Genomic DNA, 27,513 nt, shown 5'->3' with positions numbered 1-27,513 from the left:
TACCTTGGTTCTACAAAAACAATGGTAGTTGTCGCTGTCTGATAGTTCGACAATATTTTTTTTTCGATATAAAGATGAATCTTCAGGGAAAAAATAAAACAGACATGACCATTTTTAAAGGACTGCTTTATTCAAATAACTCTTTAAGACCCAACAAAATTGTTACCACATGATAAGGTACATAAAAGTAATGTAGAAAACCCCAAAAACTAAAAAAATACACAAAGATTTGTAGTTATTATCTTCTTTTGAAGTTCAAAATTCTAGAAATTTTTGTTTACTACTTGCTTTCAGTTTTTGCATACCTTTTGAAATGCATTTATTCAAATCAGATATGTTATTTTCTAAAAATTCAGTCATTTCTCTTTAAATAATGGTCTCATTTTTGTGATTACGACTATGTTTGACAGAGATATCGCAATTTTAAAATGAAAGCCGAAATTTACCCAAAAAGTCTACGGACAAGACATCATCGCCAAGTGCTTTCTACATAGGTTTTAGAAGACAGTCTTTTAGTTCTGTTGAACTTTTTATGTTTAAAATGACATTTATTGATAAATGTCTTAAAACAGATTTGCTGTGAACTGATAAGCACTCTTCTGCCATACAGACATAAGAAATCAAGCTGAATAAAAAACCAACATCTACAGCTATCTGTATAATAAGATCAATCAAAATGCAAATTAGTTAAAAAAAAAATAAGGATGCATCAGTACCATCAATCCTGCAATCATTTTAATGATACGTGAAAAAATGAGAGCAATTTTCTTGGTTTTTATTGAACAACCCTCTTATTTCAATTATTTAAAAAAAAATCAATTACCGTATTTAAAATTTTGATATTTATAACAATACGAGAGCTATTGAAAAATGATATAGACTTTTTCTGTAGCTTTTATTTACTTTAACACATTTACTTGGTCTTTATCTATGGGGTCATACATTGGCATTAATGTCCGTTTGCAGATTTTCCATTTTCTCCCTCCATCTTCGCTGTCTTTAAGCAGTTGTAGACAATTTGAGAATCCATTGTACCACTTGAAGATAAAGACACAGATGACTGAGCTCATTAGTCTATGAATTTCGGTTGCTGTTCGCCAAAATTTCTCCTCAACTAAGCAACTGTCTTATTATCTATGCGAGTTGATGACTACATTACATACATTATAAACAGTAATACTCACTTAGTTTAAGTGTTGTTTTCTTCCGTCTTCCATGTCGGAATGATGCCATACTCTAGGTGCATGTCGCCCTGATGTGTTGCTGCACTTTGACATATTTTTGTGCAAACAGGTAAACTATTAGTGTGAACAGTAGTGATCGAATTCAAATCACGACAGATCAGAAACCGACTGCGCCGGTTATGCATAGCTGTGGTAATAAAAATGGTCGAGGCGCTTCGCCTATGAGCAAAAATGTTATAAAAAATGTATGACCAAATCAAAGAAAGATTGCGAATTACAATGATATAGATATCACATTGCTATTTACTTAATATGCAACATTTAACAGCAGAAGTCTGCGTTATTTTTAAACAGCTCTCGTAATATGATCTTATTATCTTCAAACAGTAACAGATGAAAACTGGTTGCCATAGTAACAGAAAGAAATGAGCAACAAGGATCAATCACCATCTGTCGGTGGGACTGGGAAGACTGGGTCAGGACAACACTGGTTCATCTCGGAAATACAGCAGATGATGTAAGTTACATAAGCATAAAGTTGATGGTAGTCTAGAAGTGTTGAGCGTTTGGGACTTCACTTGGACTTTCAATTCTGCTGCCCTGCTCTCTCTTGCATGGATAAACTTTTTTTGAAAAACTCTGCTATTTTCAATAGACACATATTTTTTGACATCTAGATATTTAAACTGACAGTTCAAAGTAAGGCATGAGTTTCAAGTTGTGTCTTTCAAGAATACTGGTATGTACATTAAAATATTTGCCCCTGCTTTAGCTAATGTCACCAGGGGAACACTCTGTGTACTCACCTCTCTTCAGTTGAACTACTCCCATATGGGCTTAGCTATTAACTTTATAAAATGAGAAATGTCCCTACCTATCTTTAATACAATTTAAAGTACAAGTAATCATCTTTTAAATCCCTTCAGTGTCTTAAAGTTGGTGATTCCTTCCCTAATGTTTCATTTTTGTTTTCTGAGAAATTATGTGGGAAAGTAGTAAAGTTGTCCATACTGGAGAAAATCAACATCCACTGATAAATTAGGTTGATCAGATAAACAGAAGTGGCTTCTCCAGTGGCAGCACAGAATTGACCTTACGCCAGTGTTGATTGACAGGTTCCAACTGACCAATCAGATAACAGAACTGATAAGCCTTGTTGTTAGCCGCCATTTTGTCCGTCAAACTTAGTGCCGGACTCGCCAGTCAAAGAATATAAATACCACCGAAAAATCGCCCAAAATGGTAAAAAGGTGACGTTACGGCACCTTTACATCAGAACAGGGAAGTAGCAGATAAAACTAGAGTCGCTTACCCTTTTCAAAATCACTCTGCAGTACCTCGATTATATGCACGAGTAACTTTTGACGTCCTCAATGAATATTATTTCAAAATTTAGTAAGGATTAAATTAAGCAATGAATTCGCTTGTAGAGACTAAACATGTTTATACGCCTTACATAAGTCATTATACTTTTAAATTATGTTAACATTTATGAAAGCTTTAACGTTTGCCTAATAATTTGTATTAAGTAGAACTAGTAATTCTTATTTACAATTATAGGGTGAAATGTAAACCATCATATTATTAATCGTAGTTCATGTATAGGCGATAGTTTTCGCTATATTTTATTTAGCAATTGCTGTGATCATGTTAAAATTAATACTTAAGTATCGGAGAACAGTGCAACAATACATTGAAAAACTCAAAAGACTTATTTAAAAATAAAAAACTGATAGAGTTAAAATGTCACACTTTACGTATGTCTAATGATAAATGTCCTTTAACAGTTTGTGTGACTGATTAAGACTTTTTGCATCGATTAAGGAATCAGCTGAATAAAATCACATCTACAACTATCTATAATAAGACATCAATGCAAATTTGAAAAAAATTAGGATCTTCAGTACCATCAATCCTGCATCATTTATAGATACGTGAAAAATGAAGCATTTCTTGTTTTTATGAACAAGCCCTCTATTTCAATTATTTAAAAAAAATCAGATTACCGTATTTAAATTGATTTTTAACATCGACTTTGAAAGTCATAGACTTTTTCTGTAACTTTTATTTAAGCTTACACATTTACTTGGCTTATCTATGGTTCACACATGGCATAAGCCGTTTGCAGATTCCATTTACTCCTCCATCTTCGCTTTTTAGCAGTTTGACAATTTGAGACTTGTACCACTTTGAGATAAAAACATCAGATGTACTTGAGTATTAGTCTATAATGTTTGGTGCTTGTTCAGCCAAAATTCTTCAACAAGCAATGCTCTTATAATACTATGCAGTTGTTACACATATACTACATGTTAACAGTAAATACTCCACTTAGTTTAAGTGTTGTTTCCCCGTCTTCTGCTGGAATGATGCCAGTCTCTAGTGCTGTCGCTATGTTTCTGCTTGGTGACATATTCTTGTGCAAACAGTAAAGCTATTAGTTGAAACTTGAATGACTTGTTCAAATCCGACATCAAACGACTGGCCGTTAGCATAGCATGTAATAAAATGTCAGCCTTCGCTATCGCAATAAAGTTATAAAAAATGTTTGACAAATCAGAAAGATGCAATTACTGTGAGTATAGATTTAATTGCTATTTACTTTATCACATTAAACAGTCAAAGCTGCGTTATTTTTAAAACCCTCGAATAGATTTTTTCTTCAAACAGTAACGATGGAAACTGTTGCATGTACAGAAAATAATGACAACAAGGATCAATTACCCATCTTTGGACTGAAGATCTGGGTCAGGACAACATGGTTTCTGAATACAAAAGAAGTAATAACATAAGTTGATGGTAGTCACGAAGGGTGCTTTGGGCTTCATTGGTTCATTCATCTCCCATGTCGTTTTAGTGATAAACCTTGGTTGAAAAACAACTTATTATCAATAGACAAACTATATTTTGACATCTAGATATTTTAAACTGAAGTTCAATCAGATAAGGCTGTTTCAAGTTTTGACTTCAGAATACTGGTATGTTCATTAAATTTGCCTGCTTTAGCTAATGTCACAGGGAACATCTGTGTACTCACCTTCTCAGTGAATATCCATATGGGCTTAGCTATACTTTTATAAATGAGAAATGTCCTACCTATCTTTATACAATTTAAATTATACAGTATCATCTTTAATCCTTCAGTGTACTTAGAAATTTGGTGATGTCCTTCCTAATTCATTTTGTTTTCTGAAAATTAGTGGAAAGTAGTAACAGTTGTCCATATGTGAGAAATCAATCCACTGATAATTAGGTTGATAATAAACAAATGTTCTGCCGTGGCACAAATGATCATTCGCTTACGTTTGGCCATTAACAGTTTATTTATGATTACTAATAGTGTAATGTTAGGTGTGTTACAGATATACTTAAGCTAGGTACATCGAGGGTATTTTCTCTGACAATTGTCGAAGCCTGTATCCGACAGATATGTTGAAGAGAAAACACTAAAGAGATTCCCTACTCTGATATGACGCTGTAACACGAGCACACATATATAACAGTTTTCTATATCATTAAAATTTATAACTTATTTTCATTTAATTTTATTATATTTTGATATATTTTGATTCCCTTCTGTGCTTCCAACTGTAAACACTAAAATTCATGTTTAGAAATTGTTCCCCAATATAAGTACCCAACAATTTCTGGCATTGTTTAAATTTGCATTTCATGGCAGAATTTGTAAACTTGTGTTTGTTTGTAAAAAAAAATCAAAACAAAAAACATTATGAGAGATCTCAGAATTTCATATATTTCTGTATTTCTGAATTTGGCATACCACTAGCAGTTTTGAAATATTCAATATGGTGATTATTCTTTTACTTAACAAGTAGTTGTTTTGTAGAATTTTGTTTCGCTAGAACTCTTAAATTGAGTAAATCATTTTTCTTTGAAAGAAAATTTTCACTCCTTGATAGACCTCAATAGGGAAAGTAGCGTTCGCGATATAATAATTCGGAACAATTTTACTGGCATGAATATATCGATCACTTTTTTTCGGCTTATGAAACTCCAAGAGATTTCCGTGTTGAATAATGTAAGCGTTTGTAAGCTATTCAGAACAGTTTTGTCATAATAATGAGTGTTCTATTTACATGCTGGCAAAGACAAGGATAATTCCGCATATGCAATTACAATTAAGATATCATGTTAAAGGTCTACATGGTGGTAGTATGGTCTTTTTATGTTTTTAAAAATTCCTTTAGGAATATTAAATTTATGGTGAAAAATATATTTTTCCTATTGTTAAAACCAGAGAAAATCACAATTTGGAAAAATAATTTTTTTTAGAAAAATCAGATTAAATAGGAAAAAAGGGAAGTTTTGGTAATGATGGAAAATTGAGGTATAAAGTTGGATGGTTTATCTCATTTTAAATGTCAACAATTTGTTTGATTATCATGCAAGTCAGTCTAAATATGTAACCTTCACTTAGTGTAACAATGCTGGCTCAAGCATCAGTGACTGACTCAAGTGGTTCAAGTAATCCCTGATTATTTTCTTTACATTGTCTGTATTAAGATTTTGGATAACTTAAAAGTTTTGCTCATACCCTTGTGACTTGGAGCAATCAGTGTTTTACTTTAGTGTATTGTATTCAGACAAAATGTCCACAATGTTCAGACATTCAAGTCCTGATCCCTGTTGCTTTAGTTACAACACTAATTGATTAACTTTTTAATTAGATTTTTATTGATATGAATACTTTTGCCTATAAACTTAAAAAACAAACACAATTTAAAAATGCACTTTGTTTATATTTTTATACAAAAATGGAAAGAGAAGACTTTTTCTGTAAGTGCTAATGCTACAGAGAAGTGTTGTGGGGTGAGGTCTGGAAAGAATTTTGTTCTTTGTTTGAGCATACACCCTGCTAAAACTTTCATTAAATTTTTGTTAAAGACAAGTTGATGTATGTTTTTCCCATTTTATTTCAAACAAATCCTACCAGATTTGCCCAAGCTTTTGAGAGACAAAGCTGTTGAGGCAGACTGTTTTGAAGTACCATATTGTATAAAAAGCATACTTTTCAAAGGCTTTGACTAATGATTGACCTCCAAATTCATTGATGTGGAAAATTGTTTGTGTTTTTGAAGAGGAAGTGGAAAAAGAGTTCCTATTTAATTATTGTTACTTTTTCAATGGAAACTGTCATAAACAGCTGGGTAGCTACATGCCAGTACTCTGATTAATTTGAAAAAAGTGAAATGTTACCAGTTGGTTTTTTTGTTGTTGAAAAGAGCACTTACAAAAGTAAAAGATATTGTGTTTTTGTTTTGTTTTTGCTATTGTGACCGCTTGATGTCCGTCGTGCGTCATGCGTCGTGAGTCAACAATTTGTAAAAAAATCTTCTTCTTGAAAACCACTGGGCAGAATTTCACCAAACTTCACAGGAATGATCCTTGGGTGGCTCCCTTTAAAAAATTTTCAAAGAATTGAATTCCATGCAGAACTCTGGTTGCCATAGCAACCGAAAGGAAAAACTTTAAAAATCTTCTCCTTAAAAACCAAAAGCCCTAGAGCTTAGATATTTGGTGTGAAGCATTGCCTAGTGGTCCTCTACCAAATTGTTCAAACCGTGACCCCGGGGTCAAAATTGACCCCACCCCAGGGGTCACTTTATTTTACATAGGAAAATCTTCAAAATTTTTCTAAAAATAAACCAGAAGACCTAGAGCTTAAATATATCACATGTAGCATTGCCTAGTGGACCTCTACAAAATTTGTTCAAATCATAATCCCCAGGGATAAAATTGACCCCGCCCCAGGGGTCACTTGATTTTACATAGGAAAATCTTAAAAAATCTTCTCCTCAAAAACCAGAAGCCCTAGAGCTTAGATATTTGACTTGTAGCATTGCCTAGTGGACCTCTACTAAAGTTGTTCAAATCATGACCCCGCCCTAGGGGTCACTTGATTTTACATAGGAAAGTCTTCAAAAATTTTCTAAAAATAAACCAGAAGGCCTAGAGCTTAGATATTTCACATGTAGCATTGCCTAGTAGACCTCTACAACATTTGTTCAAATCATGACCCCCTGGGTCAAAATTGACCCCACCCCAGGGGTCACTTGATTTTACATAGGAAAATCTTCAAAAAATTTCTAAAAATAAACCTGAAGGCCTAGAGCTTAGATATTTCACTTGTAGCATTGCCTAGTGGACCTCTACAAAATTTATTCAAATCATGTTCCCCGGGGTTAAAATTGACCCCGCCACAGGGGGTCACTTGATTTTACTAAGGAAAATCTTAAAAAAAGTTCTAAAAATAAACCAGAAGGCCTAGATCTTAGATATTTGACATCTAGCATTGCCTAGTAGACTTCTACATAATTTATTCAAATTATGACCCCCAGGGTCAAATTGACACCGCCCCATGGGGTTACTTGATTGTACATAGAAAAATCTTCAAAATTTTCTAAAAATAAACCAGAAGAGCTTAGATATTTGACATGTAGCATTGCCTAGTGGACCTGTACAAAAAAATTTCAAATCTTGACCCCCAGGGTCAAATTGACCCAGTCCCAGGGGTTACTGGATTTTATGTTACTATAAATAGCTTATTTAGTAACTTCTTTATTACATGTATTGGCAGTAGGTAAAAACCGAGACCACTTTTCTGTGGTACAACATGGATGGTACCTCCAAATTTTAGGTGTATTTTGACATATCTGTACCTTTAAGAAAATTTTAACTATATTTACTCATGATTCTTTTGATTGATCTTGATTAGGATTTTTTGACCTTCTTGCCCTGAAGTGCAATGATAACAGGTGAGCGATATAGGGCCATTATGGCCCTCTTGTTTGTTTTTTGCAGCAAAAAAGCTGTGATAAAGAGTAAAAGATGTTGCTAACAAAACAGAACTTTTACATTTTGTTCACCATATCTTTTATATGTGTCTAACGTTTGATAATTTTATGAGAATCTACTTTGCCAACACCACCTATGAAAAGGGTATTGTTACACATGTAATGTTAAATAGAAAATTGTATGAAAGTTTTACTGTGATATAGCTTTTTGCACAAAATGAAAAATTATTATAAATTTAAAATGGACATATAATAAAAATAACTGAGGCAACTTCACATGTAGCTCTTCCCAAAGTAGGTATGGCAATGAATGGGCATTTCAGTGTTCTGCTCTGCCTACAGTTGCTATGTTAATGAATGAGGTAACTTAACATGGTGTCCTGCCCAGAGGTTCTGTGGTATTGAATGAGGCAGCTTGTTGTGGAGCTCTACCCAGAGGTGCTGTGGTATTGACTGAGGCAGCTTGTTGTGGTGCTCTGCCCACAGTTGGTATGGTAGTGAATGAGGCAACTTTATGTGGTGATCTGCCAAAAGATGCTATGTTAATGACTGAGGCAGCTTGACATAAAGCTCTGTCTAGAATTGCTATGATAATGAACGAAGCAATGTAACATGGTGCACTGATGTTGTGCTTTCTCGACCAGTATGGTAATGACTGAGGAAACTTGACGTGGAGCTCTGCCTGGAGTTGCTATGATAATGAACGAAGCAATGTAACATGGTGCACTACCCAGAGTTGCTGTTATTATGAATGAGGCGTTTTGATGTTGTGCTTTCTCGACCAGTATGGTAATGACTGAGGAAACTTGACGTGGAGCTCTGCCTGGAGTTGCTATGATAATGAATGAAGCAATGTGACATGATGCTCTGCCCAGAGTTGCTGTTATAATGAATGAGGCGTTTTGATGTTGTGCTTTCTCGACCAGTATGGTAATGACTGAGGAAACTTGACGTGGAGCTCTGCCTGGAGTTGCTATGATAATGAATGAAGCAATGTGACATAGTGCTCTACCCAGAGTTGCTATGATAATGAATGAAGCAATGTGACATGATGCTCTGCCCAGAGTTGCTGTTATAATGAATGAGGCGTTTTGATGTTGTGCTTTCTCGACCAGTATGGTAATGACTGAGGAAACTTGACGTGGAGCTCTGCCTGGAGTTGCTATGATAATGAATGAAGCAATGTAACATGGTGCACTACCCAGAGTTGCTGTTATAATGAATGAGGCGTTTTGATGTTGTGCTTTCTCGACCAGTATGGTAATGACTGAGGAAACTTGACGTGGAGCTCTGCCTGGAGTTGCTATGATAATGAACGAAGCAATGTAACATGGTGCACTACCCAGAGTTGCTGTTATAATGAATGAGGCGTTTTGATGTTGTGCTTTCTCGACCAGTATGGTAATGACTGAGGAAACTTGACGTGGAGCTCTGCCTGGAGTTGCTATGATAATGAATGAAGCAATGTGACATGATGCTCTGCCCAGAGTTGCTGTTATAATGAATGAGGCGTTTTGATGTTGTGCTTTCTCGACCAGTATGGTAATGACTGAGGAAACTTGACGTGGAGCTCTGCCTGGAGTTGCTATGGTAATGAATGAAGCAATGTGACATGATGCTCTGCCCAGAGTTGCTGTTATAATGAATGAGGCGTTTTGATGTTGTGCTTTCTCGACCAGTATGGTAATGACTGAGGAAACTTGACGTGGAGCTCTGCCTGGAGTTGCTATGATAATGAATGAAGCAATGTGACATGATGCTCTGCCCAGAGTTTGCTGTTTAATGAATGAGGCTTTTGATGTTGTGCTTTCTCGACCAGTATGGTAATGACTGAGGAAACTTGACGTGGAGCTCTGCTGGAGTTGCTATGGTAATGAATGAAGCAATGTGACATGATGCTCTGCCCAGAGTTGCTGTTATAATGAATGAGGCGTTTTGATGTTGTGCTTTCTCGACCAGTATGGTAATGACTGAGGAAACTTGACGTGGAGCTCTGCCTGGAGTTGCTATGGTAATGAATGAAGCAATGTGACATGATGCTCTGCCCAGAGTTGCTGTTATATGAATGAGGCGTTTTGATGTTGTGCTTTCTCGACCAGTATGGTAATGACTGAGGAAACTTGACGTGGAGCTCTGCCTGGAGTTGCTATGGTAATGAATGAAGCAATGTGGACATGATGCTCTGCCAGAGTTGCTGTTATAATGAATGAGGCGTTTTGATGTTGTGCTTTCTCGACCAGTATGGTAATGACCGAGGAAACTTGACGTGGAGCTCTGCCTGGAGTTGCTATGGTAATGAATGAAGCAATGTGACATGATGCTCTGCCCAGAGTTGCTGTTATAATGAATGAGGCGTTTTGATGTTGTGCTTTCTCGACCAGTATGGTAATGACTGAGGAAACTTGACGTGGAGCTCTGCCTGGAGTTGCTATGGTAATGAATGAAGCAATGTGACATGATGCTCTGCCCAGATTGCTGTTATAATGAATGAGGCTTTTTGATGTTTGTGCTTTCTCGACCAGTATGGTAATGACTGAGGAAACTTGACGTGGAGCTCTGCCTGGAGTTGCTATGGTAATGAATGAAGCAATGTGACATGATGCTCTGCCCAGAGTTGCTGTTATAATGAATGAGGCGTTTTGATGTTGTGCTTTCTCGACCAGTATGGTAATGACTGAGGAAACTTGATGTGGAGCTCTTCCTGGAGTTGCTATGGTAATGAATGAAGCAATGTGACATGATGCTCTGCCCAGAGTTGCTGTTATAATGAATGAGGCATTTTGATGTTGTGCTTTCTCAACCAGTATGGTAATGACTGAGGAAACTTGACATGGTGCTCTGCCTGGAGTTGGTATGGTAATGAATGAAGCAATGTGACATAGTGCTCTACCCAGAGTTGCTGTTATAATGAATGATGCAATGTGACATGGAGCTCTGCCTAAATTTGCTGTGATAATGAATGATGCAATATGACATAGTGCTCTACCCAGAGTTGCTGTGATAATGAATGATGCAGTGTGACATCGTGCTCTACCCAGAGTTGCTGTGATAATGAATGATGCAGTGTGACATCGTGCTCTGCCAAGAGTTGCTGCGATAATGAATGAGGCGTTTTGATGTTGTGCTCTCTCAACCAGTATGGTTACGACTGAGGAAACTTGATATGGCGCTCTGCCTAGAGTTGCTATGGTAATGAATGAAGCAATGTGACATGGTGCTCTGCCCAGAGTTGCTGTTATAATGAATGAAGCATTTTGATGTTGTGCTTTTTCAACCTGTATGGTAATGACTGAGGAAACTTGACATGGTGCTCTGCCTAGAGTTGCTATGGTAATGAATGAAGCAATGTGACATAGTGCTCTACCCAGAGTTGCTGTGATAATGAATGATGCAATGTGACATCGTGCTCTACCCAGAGTTGCTGTGATAATGAATGATGCAATATGACATCATGCTCTGCCCAGAGTTGCTGTGATAATGAATGATGTGTTTTGATGTTGTGCTCTCTAGGCCAGTATGGTTACGACTGAGGAAACTTGACATGGCGTTCTGCCTAGAGTTGCTATGGTAATGAATGAAGCAATGTGACATGGAGCTCTGCCTAAATTTGTTATGGTAATGAATGAAGCAATGTGACATGGAGCTCTGCCTAAATTTGCTATGGTAATGAATGAGGCAATGAGACATGGTGCTCTGCCCAGAGTCGTTATGTTAAGGAATGCAGGAATGACATGGTGCTCTGAGCCCAGATTTGCTATGGTAATGAATGAGGCAATGAGACATGGTGCTCTGCCCAGAGTTGCTATGGTAAGGAATGAGGCATTGTGATAATTATGATGCTCTGCTCAGAGTTGCTATGGTAATGGATGAGGTAATGTGATATGGTGCTCTGCCCAGAGTTTCTATGGTAATGAATGAGGCAATGTGACATGATGCTTTACCCAGAGTTGCTATGGTTATGAATGAAGCAATATGCTGTGGTGTCCTTCCCAAATTTGCTATGATGCTGTCCCTTTTTATCACATGAGCTAGTCCAGACTGCCATAAACTGAAATATTGCAATTGAATAATTTCAGATGGTCTCACAATTTAAGTTTTTCTCACAACTTAAGTTTTGTAGATTTCGCAGATGTGAAGCAGAGATTTCTTGAATAGACTATGTCTGTTTAATTTCTGTTAAAAACCATTTCCGTGCTCCCAAAATTTCTTGCATGGGGATTGGCACTTAGATTTGCCCTTGCCCTTATGTCTGTTTATTTGAAATTGTTTCACGGATATCTTCAAAAATATTTGACCTACAGTCATCAAACCTTATAGAGTTGTTAATTAGCATGTGAAGTTGTGCACCTGGGATTTTGTATGGGATTTTACTTAGCCAACCCAGAGTTATGACCCATGACTTAGTGAACAATATTCATAAAAGGGCCAGGTATCTCAAAAACTGTTTGACCAATGGTCATGAACATTATTGAAATGTTATACAGCATGTTGGATTTTTGACCCAGGGGTTTTGTTTGGGATTTCAATGAGCCAGACCAGAGTTATGGCCATTGACTTCAGAAATATTCTAAAAGGGCCTTAAAGTTTTTGTTGTACTTACAATGTATCAGAAAGTGTTTAAAGGTCACAATATACTAATTCAGTTCCTTTTTTTTTTAGCTCACCTGAGCCAAAAGCTCATGGTGAGCTTTTGTGACCGCTCAATGTCTGTCGTGTGTCGTGCAACGTGTGTCGTCTGTCCGTCAACATTTTCTAAAAAAAATCTTCTTGAAAACCACTGGGCAGAATTACACCAAACTTCACAGGAATGATCCTTGGGTGGTCCCCTTTCAAAATTATTCAAAGAATTTAATTCCATGCAGAACTGTGGTTGCCGTAAGGAAAAACTTTAAAAATCTTCTTGTCCAAAACTGCAAGGCGTAGAGCCTTGATATTTGGCATGTAACATCATCTTATGGTCCTCTATCAAGATTGTTCAAATTGTGCCCCAGGGGTGAAAAGAGGTCCCGCCCCGGGGGTCAAAAGTTTTACATAGACTTATATAGTAAAAAACTTTAAAAATCTTCTTGTCTAAAACCACAAGACCTAGGCCTTTGATATTTTGTATGTAGCATTGCCTTTTGGTCCTCTACCAAAATTGTTCAAATTATGCCCCTGGGGTGAAAAGAGGCCCTGCGCCGGTCTCAAGTTTTACATAGACTTACATAGGAAAAACACTTTAAAAATCTTTTTGCCTGAAAGTGCAAGTCCTAGGCTTTTGGTAGTAAGTATGTTGCCTTTCCTAGTGTTTCTCTACCAAATTTGTTCAAATTATGTCCCTAGGGTGAAAAGGCCCAGCCCTGGGGGTACCAAGTTTAACATAGACTTATATAGGGAAAAAAAATACAGATCTTCTTGTCTGAAAGTTCAAAGCCTAGGCCTTTGATACTTGGTATGTAGCATTGCCTGGTGGATCTGTAACAAGTTTTTTCAAATTATGCCCCTGGGGTGAATAGAGGCCGCGCCCTGGGGTTCACTTGTTATAATTATGAGTTATATAGGAAAAAATACTTCAGAAATTATCAGATCATATTTCCTAGACTGTTTAATTATAATTACATGATGACCCCAAGCGATTAGGGATCACTTGACTGTGACCTTGACCTACTTTCTTGTTTTTTAACATACAGCCTTGAAATTTGGATGACATGTACAGTTTTGCACACGATATTAAAACTGACTTTCAGTTACCATGAATGTGACCTACTGATCTACCTTCTTAATATTTTAGCATCAGTTTGCTGTTTCAAACATGTGGCTCATATTACTCAGGTGAGTGATCCGGGGTCATCATGACCCTCTTATTTTATATAAACAATTATATCTTGAGACCTAAGTTTCAGTACTTTAGAGCATTTCAATGATATGAAAACCATATATAGCCAGTTAGTATAACATGACAATTGTCTTCTTACAAAAATTAAAAATATTGAGATGTTATGTTACATAATAAGAAAAATAATTTGTTTAGAAAAACAACAATGCTCCCATGAAATTTGCTGTTGAGCAATTAAGGGTATGTAGACATTTTCTCAATGAATAAAACTAAAACCTGCAAATTCACAATGATTGTGGTCTAGAATTTTTCTCAATACAGTAAGCAACAAAACAATAAGCAACAATACAATAAGCAATAAAACTAAGCCAAAAATAAAACTCCCACATCCTTATATGCCTCAGAATACCATATTTCATTAACAACATGGAATAGCTAGGTAGTCTCTTCCTGTTTGGTGTAAACAGTTTTGAACTATAGTCATTACACCTTTAATATTATTCAGAAAGTGAACCTTGAGTTCTGTTTGGAATTTCACTCAGCCAGTCAAGAGTTATCATTGCATACCCAAGGAATCAGGGAACTTACTACCAATAGAGAAGTCAGGCAAAATACAAATCCATCAGATTAAAAAAGTAGTTTTGAAAGCAGCCAATACTACTGTAGTCTCACAAATTATCAACATGTTTTCTAGAAATACTGCAGCATAGATATATCAAGTGGAGGTTTTGTCTTTAATGCTGGTGTCTCTAATGCTGGAACTCCCCTTTTAAATGTCAGATAATGTTTTCAGTGTTTAATAATCCCTAAGGAGGACTTAATTCAGCACGGATTTTATGACATTTCGTGGTCTTTGACTGTTTTGTTTCCTAGTCATGATTAATCATGTAATACCAGTCACAGTTTGGTTAGACTGGTTTTAATTTTACTGCCTGGCTTATATGCAAGTTATTTTCAAAGATAAAATATACAAAATGTTGAAAACAGTTTTTGTTCACCAGCTCATTTGCAATATCACATTTGGAGAAAAGGTTTTGATAATCTTTAAAGAAAACAATTGAAGGAAAGTCAGTGACTTGTATCTGCCTAGTTTAGCTTAGTAAGACAATGGCTTAACAATTTTAGAGGAAATATTATGCCTGGTTTAATAATACTTCCTCCTCATTGGGGGGGGGGGGGGGGGGGGGGGGGGGAGTTCTTGATTTTTTTTCAAAGAAAAGGTAGTGTTGGCATCCATAAATGTGTCTGATATCAGTATCTAGAGAATGCTTTGTCTTATAACAGTGAAACTTCATAGGATGGTTGCCTGTGGTCAGTTTTGTTTTGGGAGTCATTAAATGAAAGGTCAAGGTCACAGTGACCTTGAGAATGACAATTATTTCTGCTCAGTAAATTAAGAACCCTTGGGCCAATACTGCCTTGAAATTAAATAGAATGATTGCCTCAGGTCAGTAAACAACTTATATTTTGGAGTCAGTAGGTTAGAGGTCAAGGTTACAGTGACCATTGGACTGAAAATGGTTTCCACTGATGATTTAAGAACGCTTTGGCCTACACTCGACTCACTTCATAGCCTTATTGTTTTAAACACTTCATAGGATGGTAACTTCTTGCATGCCACAGTTTTTACTGGTGCTAGAAAAACTGGTCTAACACCACAGGGTGTAAGATAATTCACTTGCTGTAATTTATGGATGAATGTGTAAATTCATACACTACTATGATAAAAAAGTACTCAAAAGAAAAACCTTCATTTCTTCTATTAATTAAAGAATACGGCATGCAAAAAAAAGAATCTGTCACTAGTTGAAGGTGTGGATGGAAATAACTGGCTCTCGGATAACTGTTTTGCAGTAACTCTGCAGAGCCTTGTTATCGCCAAAAGAGTTACCCTCAAGCTAGATATTTTTTATCCACACCTTCAACCAGTGAAAGATTTAATTTTACTTGTAAAACAAGGAAATTTTTTATTCATAGACTGGTCACTTATGTGAATTATGATAGTCAAATGCAAGGGTTTATTCCTGATTTTATAGGGACATAAAGCAGATAAAGTACTATCATTATTATGTTCATTGAAACAAATCAGGGGAAGTATGCATGGAACACTAAAGTTGAAAAAAAGCATGTATAATTACCAAATAAATAAAAAGAGATACTTGTCTAAATTATACCAATGCAGCTGCATCACAAATCTGGGTCTAAAAGGATCGCACAGTATAATGGAAATAAATCAGACACACCTGAAACATAAATATTTAATTTGAGCATTTTGTAGCCTTTTTTTTATGGTCATAAATGTGGCTGAAATTTTGAAAATAAGACCGTTGTCTTGTTAATTATTGTTTAAGCAAAAGTTTTACACATTCTTTGAAGTGAGTAATACTTTGAATTTACCTCCGGTAGCCCTGTTATTGTAACATCGTATGAGGCTCAAGTAGGATTCTGAACAGCAACTTTGATGATGCAGTTCTTAGGCCTGTAATTATATATCAATTTAAAGCTGCTTTTTTAAGAGTTCTTGAATACTTTGCTGGTTCACATGGGAACCATTATATTTTGTTACGTTTAATGGGTTCAACATGTCTGATGCATTATGACTGATTAGTTGTTTCTGCACATGGCCCTAGCAAGGTTCTCAATCTTCAATCATTACTTCCTTTTATTATCCCCTGCAGAAGGTGGTGGGAAAAGATTTGGCATTGTCCATTGGCAATTTGTGTGTCAGTTCAATATTGAAATGCTTATTACTCAGAAAAGTATGTTTGCTAGAATCACCAAACCTCAAATAACTTTAAATTAGAGCATGACCTTTACTCCCTTGACTTAGTAAAAGCAGAGTTTTGCCCCTTGATCTGGTAAAAGGTAGGAGTTTTGACTGTATCTAAGTTACCTATTGAATTGGATCTTTATGAACTTCACAAAAATGAAGATCACTTGGTGCACACACAGCTTTTTTTGGTAAATTTGTTTGTTTAATGCTGTTCTTCAACAGTATTTCAGTCATGTAACAGCAGGCAGTTAACCTAACCAGTGTTCCTTGATTCTGTACCAGTACTAACATGTTCCCTGCCAGTAACACATGAATCCGAGGTGAAGGAGGAATGATTTCAGACACAATGTCTGTTATCAAATTGTCACAGTAAACATACACCTCTCCTGGGGACTTAACTGACAATCCTACATTCGTACATCTGCGTTCTCCCTATTGAGCTAAAAGGTGGGTCTCTTGTGTAAATATGATAGGTAGCTGTTTTTTGTTATGTGATGTTTAAAAATGTGTATTCAATGTCCTCCTCTTCAGTATTGGAGGTAATAAAGGTATTATTATTTGTTTGATATGGAAGGGTGTATATTTTCATTTTCTTGAAAGAAAGCATCTGTAAAAGTCTTTAATTAAAATAAAGTTCATATTTGATGATACTAGCAACATACTCGTAGAGAAATGTCAAAGTTTAAATGTGGGCTTACTGATATGATGTAAGGAAACCTTTAAATGTCACTTGAATCGATTGTTCATTAAGTTTCAGTATCAGGAGATGTTATTCAGCTGCAACGTAGCCTGGTATAACTGTATTTTCTCCAATAGAACTATTTTAGTGTATATAAACTAAGCTACAAAAACTACACATGTACTTTAATCAGCAGATGTGATATAGTTCTAACAAAACCGTTTTGTATATATATGCAGGGTGGTGAGTTCCATCCTGGGGTGTATGTTCAATGTGACAACTTGATGAAAGACATTTTGTCTGAAATCATTCCTCCTTCACCTCTGATTCATGTGCGGAAGTTTGCAGTACAGATTTCAGGAAAATTGGTTAGGTCAACTGTTTTCTGTTATGTAACCGTAATACTGTGGAAAAATGGTGGTCAACCCAAAACAAATCAAACTGAAAACATTACCCACATCATAGGACACATGAGCCATAACTCTTACATCAATTTTTTATGAATTATGCCCCCTTTTTACTTAGATGTTTAGGTTCAATTTTAATGCATTTCTCTATATCTCTGTTATTACTTAAAGGCACAGACCTCCAGATTTTGGCTAAAAATGATCTTTCCTAAATAGAATGGAAGTTTGGTAATATGAACATTAGAATATGAGTTCCTGCATTGAAATAGTTTTCTCCTGTGACAGCGCTTGTATGTTAGTAAATAAAGTCGATTAAAAATATATAACTGAAGAAAACATGACTTTTAATGTGAGCAAAAAAGTCCATTTAAGAAATATAACTGATGAAAACGACTTTTAATGTGAAACGTGACTTTTAATGTGAGCAAAAAAGTCCATTTAAAATATATAACTGATGAAAACGTGGCTTTTAATGTGAGCAAAAAAGTCCATTTAAAATATTGAACTGAAGAAAACATGACTTTTAATGTGAGCAAAAAAAGCCCAATTAAAATATATAACTGATGAAAACGTGACTTTTAATGTGAACAAAAAAGTCCATTTAAAATATATAACTGAGAAAACTGCTTTTAATGTGAGCAAAAATAGTCCATTTAAAATATTACTGATGACACGTGCTTTTATGTAGCAAAAAAGTCCATTTAAAATATTGAACTGAAGAAAACATGACTTTTAATGTGAGCAAAAAAGTCCATTTAAAATATATAACTGATGAAAACGTGGCTTTTAATGTGAGCAAAAAAGTCCATTTAAAATATATAACTGATGAAAACGTGACTTTTAATGTGAGCAAAAAAAGCCCAATTAAAATATATAACTGATGAAAATCTGACTTTTAATGTGAACAAAAAAGTCCATTTAAAATATATAACTGATGAAAACGTGGCTTTTAATGTGAGCAAAAAAGTCCATTTAAAATATAACTGATGAAAACTGCTTTTAATGTGAGCAAAAAATGTCCATTTTAAAATTTAACAAAAACATGATTTAATGTGGGTCATTTAAATATACTTAAAACTGCTTATACAACTTTTTTACATTCTAAAAGTTTCAACACTACAAAATATTTAAACTGGCAATCTAAAAAACTTTAAAGAACAAATGAGTTTAAAATACTGTTTCAAATAAAACTTGTGAAAGGTGATTTTTTGTGAATTTTGCATAACAATAAACTTTTGAATCTGGGAGCTTTGACATCAATACTTGCATAAAAAATATTGTTTCCATCAGTTATGTACTTTAAGTGGACTTCATTTACTCACTTATAATGTTTCCATCATTTATATATTTTTAATGTACTTCATTTACTAATGTTTCCATCATTTATATATTTTTAATGTACTTCATTTACTAATGTTTCCATCATTTTATATATTTTTAATGTACTTCATTTACTAATGTTTCCGTCATTTACTAATGTTTCCATCATTTATATATTTTTAATGTACTTCATTTACTAATGTTTCCATCATTTATATATTTTTAATGTACTTCATTTACTAATGTTTCCATCATTTATATATTTTTAACGTACTTCATTTACTAATGTTTCCATCAGTTATATATTTTAAATGGACTTTTTTGCTCACATTAAAAGTCACGTTTGTTCAGTTAAATGGACTTTTTTGCTCACATTAAAAGTCACGTTTTCTTCAGTTATATATTTTAAATGAACTTTTTTGATCACATTAAAAGTCACGTTTTCTTCAGTTATATAATTCTTATGCCGCTAAATTTTCTTAACATTAATTAATACCCACATTTTTGACAAAGGAAAACCATTGATTGACATTTTTGATTCTTGATTAACAACAACCCAACTGTTTTTAGTATAACATGAAATCTGGATTTATTTCAAATGAAATAATATAAACACATTTAAGTTATTACTTTTTAATATGAAATATTTATACTCTTAGATTTTATTGTAGTGTGTGGTCTGTTTTCTTTTGTTCCTGTTGCTGGTGTTGCTGCTGTAGGTTTCTAGAAAAATCTGTTATATCAGATACCTTGTGGTTAGCATAATCACATTTTCAGCAGAATTTCCCATTTATAGGGCCATAAATCAAAGGTAATGGATATATTTTAGACATCAAGGTGTCATGAGTGTTTATGGTAGGATTTGGTCAGTGTATAACTAATGTAAGGTTTATGAATTATTTATTAGAGATAAGATATTTTATGAGAAAATCTGCTCTGCCCTGCTGTATTGAAAGGTTAGGCTTTAATAGGGGGTGAATCATATTTTGGGTAGTCCCTGACTTATGACTCAGAAATTTGTTTGTATGATGTTTGATCAGCTCCACTGTCAGATTTTAGATTAATTGGGGCATGATTGTACATCTTGTATAGGTAATAAATAATGCATAAACATTATTCTGTAGAAACATAATAATACATTCATTTTTAGCTTGACTTTAAGAAGTATGCAGAGCTATGATTGTACTTGACCCGGCATCGGTGTCTGTGTCCTTCTGCATCCACACCTTGGTTAAAATTTTGATTTACTTAAGAAATAATAAATATGTCCCTATATTTTATCAGTTAATAAAATATGGGCAGGAGTTCGGATGCGTAATAATTAAATCACAAACAACTGCCCATATTTTATTAACTGATAAAATTATTGGGAACATATTTATTATTTTGATTCTAACCACGCAAATTCAGCCCATTTTTAGCTTATCTGATTTTTTGAAAAAAAATGATGAGTTATTGTCATCACTTGAGCGGTTGTCGGCGTCTGCGTCGGCGTTGCCTGGTTAAGTTTTATGTTTAGGTCAGCTTTTCTCCTAAACTATCAAAGCTATTGCTTTGAAACTTGGAATACTTGTTCACCATCATAAGCTGACCCTGTTCATCAAGAAACATAACTCCATCTTGCTTTTTGCAAGATTTATGGCCCCTTTTGTACTTAGAAAATATCAGATTTCTTGGTTAAGTTTTATGTTTAGGTCAACTTTTCTCCTAAACTATCAAAGCTATTGCTTTGAAACTTGGAATACTTGTTCACCATCATAAGCAGACCCTGTTCATCAAGAAACATAACTCCATCTTGCTTTTTGCAAGATTTATTGCCCCTTTTGGACTTAGAAAATCAGTTTTCTTGGTTAAGTTTTATGTTTAGGTCAGCTTTTATCCTAAACTATCAAAGCTTTTGCTTTAAAACTTGCAACACTTGTTCACCATCATAAGTTGACCCTGTATAGCAAGAAACATAACTCTGTCCTGCTTTTTGCAAGATTTATGGCCCCTTTTGGACTTAGAAAATATCAGATTTCTTGGTTAAGTTTTATGTTTAGGTCAACTTTTTCTCTTAAACTATCAAAGCTATTGCTTTGAAACTTGCAACACTTGTTCACCATCATAAGCTGACCCTGTACAGCAAGCAACATAACTCCATCCTGCTTTTTGCAATAATTATTGCCCCTTTTGGACTTAGAAAATCATTTTCTTGGTTGAGTATTATGTTTAAGTCAACTTTTCTCATAAACTATCAAAGCTATTGCTTTAAAACTTGCAACAGTTTTTCACCATCATAAGTGGACACTGTACATCAAGAAACATAACTCTATCCTGCTTTTTGCAAGAATGATGGCCCTTTTTAGACTTAGAAAATCATGGGTAGGACAATATTTCTATTACACAAAAAGAATCAGATGAGCGTCAGCACCCGCAAGGCGGTGCTCTTGTTCAGAACTACATTTTAGCTCGATATGTCATTCGGCTGGCCATATGCTATTATAAAAACCTCCCCACGATTGGAAAGCATTGCATAAAAGTTAAAACGGAATTTTTTGATATTCAGTAAATTCTAATTAAAGTATTAACCTTTACCCTGCTAAATTTCTAAAATGGACTGGTCCATCATTCAATTTGGGCAATACTATTTATTATTTGAAGGGGTGTTTGCTGAAAATTTACTGACTGAATAGCGAACAGTGCAGACCATGATCAGACTGCACGGATGTGCAGGCTGATCTTGGTCTGCACTGGTCGCAAAGGCAGACATATTTGCCGCCAGCAGGCTAAAGGTTAAGCAGTCACTGCTGTGAAAATACAATTTTCAATAATATCTAAGGTACGATAAAGTAATGTCAAAGAAGAATCTAGTTGACATTTTGTGGTACTAACCATGCAGACATTGTAAACTACGCACACGACCAGAGTTAGATGCACTGATGTTGAAGTTGAAATTTACCGGGCTGAAACATTTTCTTACGGTAAAAATATAAACAAATAAATTCATCAGTCACAAATTGTTTGATTCAGAAAATTTGATGTACTGCTGAGTACTGAAAAAGTCGAGTATTTAGTCGGCATATAACGGAAGCAGAATAGAATCTCACAGACAGTCATGTTACAATCGTAGGGTGGAATGGTACAGCTATATTTTATCGTAGATTGTAACACGATCCGCACCAGTTGCTATTTAAACATATAGCGAAATCGCCTATACATGAATCTACGATAAAATATAGCTGTTCCATTTCACCCTACGATTGTAACATGACTGTGAGATTCTACTCTGCTTCCGTTATATGCCGACTAGATACGACTTTTTCAGTGCTAAGTAGTAGTAATAAAAAGTACATCAAATTTTCTGAAACAAAATTTCTGCGTTGTAGGCACCACAGATGTCAACTAGATTCTACTTCGACAGTAAATAAATTATAATTCATGTTCCAATCTTCCAGACTCAAGTGTTTACGTGTTTATATGCCGCAATGTTCTGGCGTGTATGTTTCAGTGCCATCATGTAGGTGACGTGTACTATTTTTAGAAACTGCATATATAAACTTTGAATGAAGTATTTACTTCTGATTTCTATATCGTTCGGATGCTACGCACTCGTGATTTAAAATATTACACATCCAAACTCCTGCCCATATTTTATTAACTGATAAAATATAGGGACATATTTATTATTTCTTAATTCATGTATGGGTCATTTCGCTATATGTTTATATAGCAACTGATGTAGATCGTGTTAGAATTTCTCTTTATCTCTGTAATTACATGATGGATTTGTTTCAAACTTAAAATAGTTATTCATCATCATCACCCACATCAAGGGTCATAAATCTTGCACCAATATTTCATGAATTATTCCCCATTGTTTAGCTAACCTGAACTTTGTATAGGTGGATACTCCGGAGTCCATCGTCCTGCGTCAACATTTTTTACTTAAACTCCTACTCCTCTGAAACTACTGATCAGAATTTCAACTTGGTCAGTAGCATCTTGGCATGGACCTGTATCAAGTTTGTTCAAATGGTTTAGCTTTGCCCCTTGTAGGGGCCACCAGAGCTAAAAATAGAAAAACCTTTAAACAACTTGTTCTTATGAAACGCTTCATCAAACTTGGTCTGTAGCATCATTATAAGGTCCTCTTTCAATTGTGTTCAAATTGAGTCACTTGGCACCTTTCAGGGGCTGCTAGATACCTTTAAACGACTTCTTCTCATGAACCACTAGAAGGGTCTTCATCAAAGTTGTTTTGTAGCACCATTATAAAGTCCTCTCCCAATTTTGTTCAAACGGGGGCATTTATTTTGCCCGTTTTAGAAGCTACTAGAACTAAAATAGAAATAGCACTAAAATGCCTTTAAAAGACTTCTTCTTATTAACTGCTTGAAGGATCTTCATCTAACTTGGTCTGTAGTATCATTATTACATGTCCCCCCCACTCCCCCAACCCCCCGCCCACCATGCACACACGCAAACATACAAATATTATCTATTTTACAGAGTCTGGAATAATTCTTTACAATGCGAATACAAATACAGCACTTGATTATCACACAATGAAATAAAATAAAACACTGAAACAATATTCTACAAGCAGCTGCATCGCTAGGGCTCAGGTTCAGTGTGACTTTGTGGTTGGTTTTCAATAACATTTAATGTCAAATGTCAGTCCTGGTGTGGTGAGAATTACCTAGTATCTGTAGAAATAGCGAAAATGGTCTTGAAGAATAAGGTTCATTATACATTCATTTTGTCCTTGAGTATCCAGACCTTGTACCTGTTGCTTTGTTCACCTTTGGCAGGAAGACATGCTGCACTGGAGTGTTTTATTCTTGAGCAGTCAGACCCTGTGTCTGCACTGGTGTGTTTTGTCATTGAGTATCCGACCTTGTACCTATTGTTAGCTCACCTGTCACGTAGTGAACTGGGTGAGCTTTTGTGATTGCATTTTGTCACAACTTCTTGTGAACACGATAGAGACCACATTTTGCAATCAATTTTAATCAAACTTGCACACAACTTGTATTGGCATAATACCTCGGTTCCTTTCGAAAACTGGCCAGATCCCATCATGGGTTCCAGAGCTAAAATTTGCTATTTTTGGTTTGTGAACATGATAGAGACCACATTTTGCAATCAACTTTAATCAAAGTTGCACACAACTGCACACACTTTGTATTGGCATAATATCTCAGTTCCTTTCGAAAACTGGCCAGATTCCAATATGGGTTCCAGAGTTATGGCCCCTTAAAGGGTCAAAATTTGCTATATTGGCTTTTGCGCCATTTTGTATTGGCATAATATCTAGGTTCCTTTCGAAAACTGGCCAGATTTTATCATGGGTTCCAGAGTTATGGCCCCTTAAATGGCCAAAATTCGCCACATTTTGCAATCAGCTTTAATCAAACTTGCACACAACTGCACACAACTTGTATTAGCATAATATCTCGGTTCCTTTCGAAAACTGGCCAGATTCCAATATGGGTTCCAGAGTTATGGCCCATAAAGGGCCAAAATTTGCTATATTGGATTTGCGCCATATAGAGACTTCATTTATGGTTTGATTTGATACAAACTTGCAAAATATCTTTAACAACAATAACTCTTGGATTCCATGATCTTTCAGATCCATTCATAGGTTCAGGAGTTACGACCCCTGAAAGAGCTAAAATTTGTAAATTTTTACCGTGTGAACACGATAGAAGTGACATTTAGTATTTTATTTTAACCAAATTTACACACAACTTTAGTCACAATAAGATTTCTGTTTCTTTTCGGCTAGATTCCATAATGAATTCTAGAGTTACGGCCCTTGAAAGAGGCAAAATTTTCTATTTTGGCCCTTTAAGCCATATAGAGGTTTCATTTATGCTTTGATTTGATACAAACTTACACAGAATAATTATCTTGATGACTTCTAGGCCTGGATCGAAACTGGTTTATGTTGGGTCAAAAACTAGGTCATCAGGTCAAATCAAAGGAAAAGCTTTTAAACTACCTAGAGGTCACATTTATGACCCTATGTTCATGAAACTTGGTCAGAATGTTTATCTTGATGATTTCTCGGCCAAGTTCAAAGCTGGGTCATATAGGGTCACAAACTAGGTTACCCACTCAAATCAAAGGAAAAGCTTGTTAACACTTTTGAGGCCACATTTATGACCCTATCTTCATGAAACTTGGTCAGAATGTTTATCTTCATGATTCCTAGGCCAAGTTCGAAACTGAGTAATATGGGTCAAATCAAAGGAAAAGCTTGTTAACAATCTTGTTCGTTTGATGTGCATGAAACTTGGTTAGAGTGTTTGTCTGCATGAAATATCAAATGAATTTTTATCTGGGTCATGTGGGGTCAAATACTAGGTCACCAGGTCAAATCAAAGAATAAGCTTGTTTACACCCTAGAGGGCACATTTTTTATTCTATCTTCATAAAACTTGGTCAGAATATTTGTTATCATGAAGTCTTGGATGATTTTAAATCTGGGTCACATGCGGTCAAAAACTAGGTCACTAGGTCGAATCAAAGGAAAAGCTTGTATACACTCAGGCGACTTTTTTGCTCCAATCTTCCCAAAACTTTGTCAGAATGTTTGTGTTCATGAAATTTTGGACAAGTTCGAATTTGGTCATGTGGGGTAAAAAACTAGGTCACTAGGTCAAATCAAAGAAAATGCTTGTTTACACTCTAGAGACCACGTTTTTTGGTCCAATCTTATTGAAAATTGGTCAGAATATTTGTCTCCATAAAATTACTAGATAAAACATGTTTACACTGTTATGGTGTGTTACTCAGGTGAGCGACCTAGGGCCATCTTGGCCCGCTTGTTTTGTTTTGTCCTTTGGCAGGAAGACATACTGCATTGGAGTGTTTTGCACTTGAGTTGCCAGACTCTGTTGCTTCATAGGTGTGTTTTATCATTGAATAGCCAGACTCTGTTGCTGCATTGGTTTGATTTGTCATTAAGCTGCCAGACCATGTTGTTGCACTTGGGTTTTTTGTCCTTGAGCAGTCAGACCCTGTGGCAGTCAGACCCTGTGTCTACATTGGTGTGTTTTGTCACTGAGCAGTCAGACACTCACTCACTTAACGGTTGCTGCATTGGTTTGTTTTGTCCTTGAGGTGCCAGACCGTGTTTTTGCATTGGTATATTTTGTTCTTGAGTATCCAGACCTTGTAGCTGCATTGATATGTTTTGTTGTTGAGCAGATAGATCCTGCAGCTGCATTGATGTGTTTTGTCCATTAGACCTTGTAGCTATTGGTTTTTGTCAAGCCCGCTTGTTGAAGCGGAGACATAGTTGTCCAAATGGCTGTTTGGTGTATGTGCATGCCTGTGTGAGTCTGGATTTGTTTGTCCACATGCATGGAGCAACCTTTTTATATTTGGCATGAATGTTAACATCAGTGAGACGGAGTGTCGTGCGCAAACCCCAGGTTCCTGTCTTAAAGATCAAGGTCTCAGTTGGAGATCAATGGTCTTGGCAGCTCTTGTCCGGCCCATAACTTTGACATGCATTGAGGAATCTTGTTTATATTTGGAATGAATGTTTAACTGAATGAAACGGAATGTCATGTGCAAAACCGAGGTTCCTATCTCAAAGGTCGAGGTCACAGTTAGGGGTCAAATGCCTTTTTCAAAGGTTATTTTAGAGCTTGTCCAGGCCATAACTTTGATAAGTATGGAGCAACCTTTTTCTTCTTTGGCGTAAATGTTCACCTCTATGAGACGAAGTGTCGTGCTCAAATCTGGGGTCTCTATCTCAAAGGTCAAGGTCACACTTTGGGGTCAGAGGTCATTTTAGAGCTTGTCCGGGCTGTAACTTTGTCATGCATAAAGCAATTTTTTTTTTTAATTTGACATAAATGTTTGCCTGAATGAGACAGAGTGTTGTGTGCAACTCCCAGTCCTTTTGACAGCTTGCAGGCTCGACATGTTGCTAGTGGGCGTCTAGTTTGTTCTTGGGCAGCCAGATTATTGCTGCATTGGAGTGTTTTGTTCTTGAGCAGTCAGACCATGTTGCTACATTGTTGTGCCTTGTTCCTGAGTATCCAGACCTTACAGCTACATTGGTGTGTTTTGTCATTGGGCATTCAGACCTTACAACTACCTTGGTGTGTTTTGTCATTGGACATTCAGACCTTAGACTACCTTGGTGTGTTTTGTCATTGGGCATTCAGACCTTACAACTACCTTGGTGTGTTTTGTCCTTGAGTCAAACCTTACAGCTGTATTGGTATATTTTGTCCTTGAATCAGACCTTACAGCTACATTGGTATGTTTTTTAGCTTACCTGAGCCATAGGCACAGGGTGAGCTATTGGTATCGCTCACTGTCCAGCGTCCGTCGGTCCGTCCACACTTTCCTTTAAACAACATCTCCTCCTAAACCATCAGGCCAATTTTGATGAAACTTCACAGGGATGTTCCTTGGATGGTCTTCTTTAGAAAATATTCAAAGAATTGAATTCCATTTAGAACTCTGGTTGCCATGGCAACCGAAAGGGAAAACTTAAAGAATCTTCTTGTC

At 35.8% G+C, this 27,513-nt stretch overlaps 1 protein-coding gene across 1 annotated transcript in view; it reads left to right on the top strand.

The window, feature by feature from the left end:
• LOC123551405 (transcription initiation protein SPT3 homolog) overlaps positions 1 to 27,513 on the top strand; it is a 138,121-nt gene that overhangs the window by 32,099 nt on the left and 78,509 nt on the right. Inside the window, exon 2 of the mRNA XM_045340324.2 lies at positions 1,572 to 1,701. Coding sequence (XP_045196259.2) covers positions 1,610 to 1,701 — 92 coding nt within the window. The 5' untranslated portion in view covers positions 1,572 to 1,609. The remainder of the gene's footprint in view (positions 1 to 1,571; positions 1,702 to 27,513) is intronic.

Source organism: Mercenaria mercenaria, chromosome 4, assembly GCF_021730395.1.
Source record: "Mercenaria mercenaria strain notata chromosome 4, MADL_Memer_1, whole genome shotgun sequence".
Classification (NCBI taxonomy): Eukaryota; Metazoa; Mollusca; class Bivalvia; order Venerida; family Veneridae; genus Mercenaria; species Mercenaria mercenaria.
Note: the sequence above shows the minus strand (reverse complement) of the source record. Positions and strands in the feature narration are given on the sequence as shown.